Source organism: Lytechinus variegatus, chromosome 14, assembly GCF_018143015.1.
Source record: "Lytechinus variegatus isolate NC3 chromosome 14, Lvar_3.0, whole genome shotgun sequence".
In the NCBI taxonomy this organism is placed as follows: domain Eukaryota; kingdom Metazoa; phylum Echinodermata; class Echinoidea; order Temnopleuroida; family Toxopneustidae; genus Lytechinus; species Lytechinus variegatus.
In genome coordinates this window covers 8,988,499-8,996,718 of record NC_054753.1, presented here as the reverse complement: position 1 = coordinate 8,996,718, position 8,220 = coordinate 8,988,499, and the positions used below count along the sequence as shown (strand labels likewise).

The following is an 8,220-nucleotide window of genomic DNA, read 5'->3' as shown; positions in this document are numbered from 1 at the left end:
TCATCAACTCTATCATCATCATTCATACCATCATCATTCATACCATCATCATCATAATCACCATCACGATGATGATCATCATCATCAGAGGCGGACCGTGACCTGATGGAGACAAAGCATTAGAGGGGCATAGCATTGTTCACAATGAATACAGCGCCCCTCCGATCAATTGTATCCTCCGGGTCCCAGTCCGCCACTGGTCATCATGATCATGATCATCATCATTCATATCATCATCAACGTCGTCGTCGTCATCGTCATCATCATTAATGTTTTTTGTTGTTATTATTACCATCATCATCATCATTTGTTGTTGCTTTGTTTTATTCAGCTGTTTTTTTTTCATTATAACTAATATTTCTATTAAATAAATATTTATTTTGCAGACTCTAATTCCGATTGCGATAGTCGAAGTGACGACTCTCCATAGACGGGGAGATCTCTATGCGACTCTCCTACTTTTTTATTAGAGGGCGCTATCATTGTAATATTTTATTTTCACGATTTGGGGAATTCCCCGAGACAACCCCAACACTTTCGTCTTCAAACTTCTTCAAGTTAGGCAGTGCAAAACGTTCGCGGTAAAGGGAAAAATTGTACATCTGCATTTGTAATTTCAGTCGTTTGGATCTGATTTTGATGCATGGTCATGGAAGACTTTGTAAAGGGATAAACGTGACTGCGATTTGTCAAACTAGAGATTGAGGTGGATACCGCCGTGTACATTTTCTTGAATCGGTTTCCGCCCACCGGCCATGATGTAATTCTCCAAATCGACGCATATGACATCCCTTTGCACATGTATCCAATGGGAATATCACAGTTCTATGATTTAGTCATTCGAACTGCACCGTAGCTAAATCACTAAATGTTGTGTAAGGAAATACAGACATAACCTTGCTGTAGAGTGAAGTGTGAATTTGATTGTGACCAGAGTCTTTCTTTGGCTTTCTTTCTGCTGTGCTAGCTGCTACTACATGCAGTGGTATCTTTCTTGGATTGTAAGTTGTTTTCAGCCTGGCACCAAGATTCAGGGTCCTGTTTCATAAAAATTAGTAATAACATTAAGAAATGCACAATTACTGTAACAAATTTTCTATCACTGTATCAGGCAATTAGATAGAAGAATTTTAGTAACTTTTAACTGGTACTATTGCAAATTTGTTATTAACAAGCTTTGTGGAACAGGCCTCTGATCAGTTATTGTTTTTTTTTATCTTTTTGGTCACCATTGGTAGGGAAATCCCCTCAAACTAATAACCGAAATGCATTTCACTATTCCAATACTGGATTTTTTTATGAGAGAGAATGACGATTCCACTTCCAAGACTTCCCAAAATTTGTCATATATTTAATCCCCTAATTTAAACGTTCTAGGGATTGCTCACTCACACTAGTAAGAGTGTTAGTATACTAACCTCACACAAAGAACTGCATTTGGCAGTGGATACATCAAGTATAGTGGGTCGTGCATGCTGCGACACCACTTCTGTCGTCCACATCACATGGCTTCTATGGCTTGATTTTTCTGTGCAAGGCGGCATAATGAACCCTTGGTGGGGATTGCTGATCAATTGAATTTGCTTTTGTGTATTGAACATAATTTTTTTCAAGATCTGAAGTGAAGAAGTACCAGATTAGGTGGGAAAGAAAAGGATTTGGGGAGATTTCTACCTGTCTACTGATACTCTTCTTCAGAAATCTTGCACAAGGATATCCCTATCTCTGTCAGAATTTTTTTTTGTTTATACTGAGAAAGAGAACCATCCCAGACTGGAACCCTGAAAAGTACCCCAACCAATGAAATCAAGCACACTAAAACTTTCAAAAGAACCATACCTTAAAAGTCAAGTCCACCTCAGAAAAATGTTGATTTGAATCAATAGAGAAAAATCAGACAAGCACAATGCTGACAATTTCATCAAAATCGGATGTGAAATAAGAAAGTTATGACATTTCAAAGTTTCGCTTATTTTTAACAAAAAAGTTATATGAACGAGGTTACATCCAAATGAGAGAGTCGATGATGTCACTCACTCACTATTTCTTTTGTTTTTTATTGTTTGAATTATACAATATTTCAATTTTTACAAATTTGACGATTAGGACCTTGCCTGAAGCACAAAATGTTAAAATAATGGAATTCCATGTGTTCAGGGAGGAATGAAACTTCATTTCACATGACAATGACAAGAAAAAAAAATTTCATACAATAAAATACAAAAGAAATAGTGAGTGAGTGATGTCATCAGTTCCTCATTTGCATACAGACTGAGATGTGCATATCACTGTTTTGTGAAATGAAGCGAAACTTTAAAATGCCATAACTTTCTTATTTCACATCTGATTTTGATAAAAATTTCAGTGTTATGTTGAATTTTTCTCTTTTTATTTGAATGAAGTTTTTGTTGGGGTGGACTTGTCCTTTAACCTCATTTGAAGCAAAGCAAAAACTGATACACACTTTTCTTGGGTGATTAGGGTTCACATTACTCCTAACATACCCCTTCCCCCTTTCCCACTTGCCGTCTGCCTTTGAAAAATAGATATGAATAAACAAGAGTTTTCTGACTGCATTTTTGGCTCCTAACCTTTTCCTCTTCCTCAGATAATTTAGTTTTCAACGTAAAACAAATTCTGGATAAAGAGATCACCCTTTCAACAAAATTTGTAGTGCTTGACTTTGATCATGCTACTGGAGCCAGGACTTCGAGTGGTTCGAGGACCAGACTGGAAATGGGATGAGCAAGATGGAGGATGCGGCCATCTTGGTACGGTTGTCCCCTCACAGCCAATAGTTCCAGACAAGCTCTCTATTGAAGTCCGGTGGGATCGAGGTCTGAGAGGAGACTACAGGGTCGGATATCAGGATGCATATGACTTGCGTCTCTATGACAACAGTACAGTTGGTAAGTAACTTGATTTTATTTGTTAATTAAAAGAAAAAATATAAGATACTTCAGTCGTCAGAGCTAAAGTAAGTCAGACATAAGGCAACAAAACTTCAAATTTCTAATAATTATCAAAAATATTCTTCAGAGTATGACCATGCCACCGCAGTGCTTTCCCACTAAGAGTCCCCCTAACAGTCCCTTCTGGAATGTCAATGACATTAGAAATGGCCAAATAGGCAATATCGCCCTGTACATGTGTTTTAAGTTTTGTCTATTATGGAGTCTTATAGTTAACAAATTATGAATTATAATTTTTTTTTTACTAAAAGTCCTTTCTCAAAATTCAGTGACCTGAGTGATAAATGGCTAAATAGGCAACAATGTCCCTTTTTCCAGAGCTGTTTTAAAGATGAAGTGGCATTGATAAATAAAGTCTGAGATGAAAATTGATGAATTTTTCCATCTTCTGATCTAGGTGTGAACCACATTGATATCAAATGTGATGTCTGCCAGAAATACCCAATCTACGGCATCCGCTGGAAATGCGAGAACATTGAAAAATACAACCTCTGCTCTGCCTGCTACCATGGAGGCAAAGCCAACCTCTCGCATAGTTATCACAGGATTGTCGTTCCAGGAGCAATAGGGTAGGTCTTCTAGCCATTTTGACTTATCCTGTGTAAGTGACTGGGTTTTTGTTTTTGCATAGTTACCAGGGCCTGTCTTACAAAGAGTTGTGATTGATCGTATCAATCGCAACTATGGAAAGCCAGCAAAGTCAACATATAAAATGTATGTTTGATCAAACAAATTTCTAGATATGAATGTATATCCATAAAGTCATTGATTTCTTGACAATTTGATGTGATCTCCTTTGTTTACAAAGGTCATTTTGCAAATTTCCTGTAGAAAAAATTATGACATTGATTGATTTCCATAGAGTTGCAATTTATTAGATCAATCGTTGTAAGATGGGGCCCTGTAGAAAATGATCACAAACAACCTTTTGACCAAGGCCCTGTTGAACAAAAGTTAATTCAGCTCTGCTATTAGTTGAAACTAATCACTATGGTAACTATGCTAAACAGTCAATCAAAATGAAATAATCTGTGGCAGTTAAAATTTAATGGCTGACCATGGTTAATATAATAGTATCTTGACCAATCGTTTATCTAGAATACTCATGAATATTCATAAGAGGGATATAATATCTTATATATCCTACATAAATGAAATCCTGTACAGTGCTCGGTTCAAATAGCATCACGTGACTAAACATGTTCTAGCTATTCTGTTGAGACAAAATGCTCATGAAGAAAGTTTGCTATTCTGTGACGTCAGTGATGGAATAGTGCACCTCATTCCATCTTTAAAGGACAAGTCCACCCCAACATAAAGTTGATTTGAAGAAAAGGAGAAAAATCCAACAAGCAAAACACTGAAAATTTCATCAAAATTGGATGAAAAATAAGAAAGTTATGACATTTTAAAGTTTCGCTGAATTTCACAAAACAGTGCTATGGACATCCTGGTCGGTATGCAAATTGGCAGACTGATGACGTCACCCACTCACTATTTCTTTTGTATTTTATTATATGAAATGTGAAATATTCTAATTTTTCCTCCTTGTCAAGTGCAACAAATTTTTATTTGTCCCTGAACATGTGGAAACACCATTATTTTAACAGTTTATGTTTAAGTTAAGTTGATCCTTATTTTCAAATCTGTACAAATTGAAATATTGTATTATTCAAACAATAAAAAACAACAGAAATAGTGAGTGATGGACATCATCGACTCTCTCATTTGCATATCGCTGAGTTGTGCATTTAACTGTTTTGTGAAAAATAAGCGAAACTTTAAAATGTCCTAACTTTCTTATTTTACATCCGATTTCGATGAAATGTGCATCGTTATGTTTGTTTGATTTTTCTCTATCGATTCATATCAACATTTTTCTGGGGTGGACTAGACCTTTAATGTCACAGATCAGGCACTCTCTCAGATGCCAGTTGATGAGCTGTCTCTCCGCAAGGACTTGCAAACAGCAAGTCCCATGATGCATCTGCACAGGCACATATCTGGTTTTTGTTGAGCGTGGAGGCTTAGGGATAAGTAAGTCAGTGACCGCTAGTAACTGGACTCTGTTTTGGTTCTAATTTATAAAAAGTGGGATATAAAACAAATATACCAGGTGGGTGTTTCATAAAGCTGTTCGTAAGTTAAGAGCGACTTTAAGAATGACTGGTGATCCTTTCTTGTGATAAATTATTTATTTATTTGAAGATTGTTAAGCTCGTAAGAAAGGTTCACCAGTCGTTCTTAAAGTTGCTCTTAACTTACGAACAGCTGAATGAAATGACCCCCTGGCATTTCTTTTGAAAGTATAGAGGAAATTGTTCATCCTCGGTTGAACTGGTATTACTATCTTTCCTACCTTCTTCTTTTGAATGAATAGTTTATGTACAGTTTAATATTTTGGGTTATTTTTCAAATCAGGGTCCGGATGGAAAAACGAAATTTGAGTGTTCTGGTTGAGGTCAAAGGTCTCTTTCCAGGAGCAAAGGTCAGAGTCGGCTCAGATCTTCAGGTTCCCAAAGATGATGGTAAATATGAAAATAGTAATAATCAAAATAGGTTGATTTACACAGTGCATTTACTATATGTATATACTGCATTTAATATCATATTATAAAACCCTGTCTGTGACTGAGCTGTTGTATAGGAGCTAAATGAAGCATTCAAGGAATAAATCCTACCAGATGTCCATTCTACTCACCTGGGTCGAGTACATCACTCTTCATCATCACTATTATCATTATCATCCCCATCATCACCACCATCATCATCACCACCATCATCATCATCATCATCATTATCATCATCGCCATCATCATCATTATTATCATCATCCTCATTACTATTAATCATTACTAAACCCCTCAAAAAAAGTTCTGCAACTCAAGTTTGAGTGCTAATAAATTTCTTAGTGTGCCATCATCATATGTAAAAGTGGTATCATTGGAAAGTATGACTATTCCTCTTTACGATCATGTGTCATTTGTAATGCTAGTGTTTATCATGAAATACACAGACATGACAAATGTGCAGCAATGTAAAAAATGAAATGTTGCAAAATTCGTTGCCATGTCATGTTTTAGTTCTGCAACTCAAAGTGCAAGTTTGAGTGCTAATAAATTTCTTAATGTGCCATCATAATGTGTAAAAATGATATCTTTAGAAAGCATGATTATTCTTCTTTACAATCATGTGTCATTTGTAACGCTAGTGTTATCATGAAATACACAGACATGATAATACGCAGCAATGTTAGAAATGAAATGTTGTAAAATGCGTCGTTTCCATTAGCGAATTTCCAATTGTTTCGAGGATGGACCGAGTGCATTCACTGTCACCTGCATGGTGTAAATTCTATAGAAATGGAGACTCTTGTTAGAAATCAATGCATTTTGCAACATTTCACTTCTGACTTTTCTCAATGTTCAGGGTGATTGCATATTCCATGATTACATAATCACAGCAAAAGGCATGTCAATGTAAAGAGGAATAATTCAGCTTTCCAATGATACCAGTTTCATCTTTCATACTTCATTAACCAAAAAGATATCATCCCCAAAACTGAGTTGCAAAACTTTTTTTGAGGGGTTTATTAGAATCACCATCACCATCAGCACCATCATCATTATTATCATCATCATCATGATTATTATCATCTTGAATAATGTTTTGTAATTTCATTATTATTATTGTTTTGATTTTTCATTCCTAGAGAGGTATCGCTACAAGGGCACCCTGAAGAGGCTTGAGCCCTGGGTCGATGGCTTTCCAAACACCGCAGCCGTAGTGAACTGGCCCCCCGTCCGTCAGGATAGATACAGAGTGGGTTATAAAGGGTTTATGGACATCAAGACAAAAGAACCAACACCTGGAGGCATGTGCTACCTTACTCATCTTCCTGTACTTGGTGAGCTTAAGACCCCTTTCATTTTTTTTTTGGGGGGGGAGGTAGGGTTTGTGCAAGTTACAACCAAGCTACAGGTAAACTGACAAAAGTCTGCCTTCCATCAGTTGAAAGTGCATCAAAGTCAAAGCAATATTTTGACAAAATTCTGAAGAAAAAGAAATCTGTTTTATTTTTTTCTTTTAGTTGAATGGACTTCTCTGGTCCCACAATATTTGACTTAGACAAAAGTTACAGGCCCTGTAGAGGAAAGGATTAAGACAGATCCGTGGTCTGCTTCATGAAGAGCTTCCATTATAGTAACTTTGCCATTATGTAATAATTATGGTAACATAGCTCAGCAGCCAATCACAAACAAGTTGTCAATGGTAGTTACAAGGAATGGTGGCCTCAAGAGAATTATTTTCACTGCCGTTTGCACTTTGAAAAAGGTTAGCGCTAATTTCTTAAGTGTTCTGATTTTCCTTTGTGACCAACATGAGTCTCGTGATTTTTACAGCATTGATTTTTTGATGAAATCCCTTCAACCTTCTAACAATCGATATATATTTATAGAAAATGCAATTATGTTCAATATTTTGCTTGTCAGTTATACATATATTATTATTGTATTTTCATTGTTCATGTGTTTATGATAAAGTGTTGCAGAAACCAATAAATGAATTAATGAATGAATGTGTTGATGGTCTGATAGTTTTGACTATTGCCCTTCAGCTGAGGTGGTTAATATTTATACTATTCACTGGTTTTATCTTCTAGGGCATCCTGTTGAGATGGAGTGTGTTGAAGGTCTTAGGGTAGGTGATCATGTGACCGTCAACATGGAAGAGGATCTTCTACGTGAGCTGCAGCGGGGACATGGAGATTGGCAGCCAGGGATGGCCAATGTAAGTCAGTACACCTGGGTTGATAGAGGCTTGGAGATAAAATATCATAATTATTGTTTAGAGTTTATTAATTTCCACATTTACTTTAATAATGTAATTACAATATGAACAGAAGTGAATAAAAATAATATACACTGTAAGTAGAAGACAAATGAAAGTTCTTAAATTAAACCATTAAAGGAGAAATATATTGAATATGAATGTGGTCTTATTATATATCAATGGAAAGGTAATGATGTGGGGATCATCAGTGGGTCATTCAAAAATACCGAAAATAATACAAAAAGGTGAAAATCGCCGATTAAAAAACGCTAAAATGCCCCTCCGAAATATGCCTCGCATCGGTCTCTGAATTGACTGGAATTTGATGACGTCACTGTCTGTACGAGAGGCGTGATTGGCTCTCCCACGTGAAGCTCCACTTGCATGCAAAACCTGTTGCGTGGGTACGTTTTCT

The 8,220-nt window shown here is 36.3% G+C and overlaps 1 protein-coding gene across 2 annotated transcripts in view; it reads left to right on the top strand.

Moving 5' to 3' along the window:
* The first annotated feature begins 527 nt into the window (after positions 1-527).
* Positions 528-8,220, top strand: part of LOC121427727 (E3 ubiquitin-protein ligase MIB2-like) — a 31,249-nt gene continuing 23,556 nt past the window's right edge. Inside the window, exons 1-6 of one of the 2 annotated variants that reach the window (XM_041624265.1) lie at positions 528-875; positions 2,609-2,909; positions 3,370-3,541; positions 5,394-5,500; positions 6,685-6,879; positions 7,636-7,763. In XM_041624265.1, coding sequence (XP_041480199.1) covers positions 2,690-2,909; positions 3,370-3,541; positions 5,394-5,500; positions 6,685-6,879; positions 7,636-7,763 — 822 coding nt within the window. In that variant the 5' untranslated portion in view covers positions 528-875; positions 2,609-2,689. Of the gene's footprint in view, positions 1,002-2,608; positions 2,910-3,369; positions 3,542-5,393; positions 5,501-6,684; positions 6,880-7,635; positions 7,764-8,220 lie in introns of both variants that reach the window. The other variant, XM_041624264.1, reaches the window with a different exon arrangement.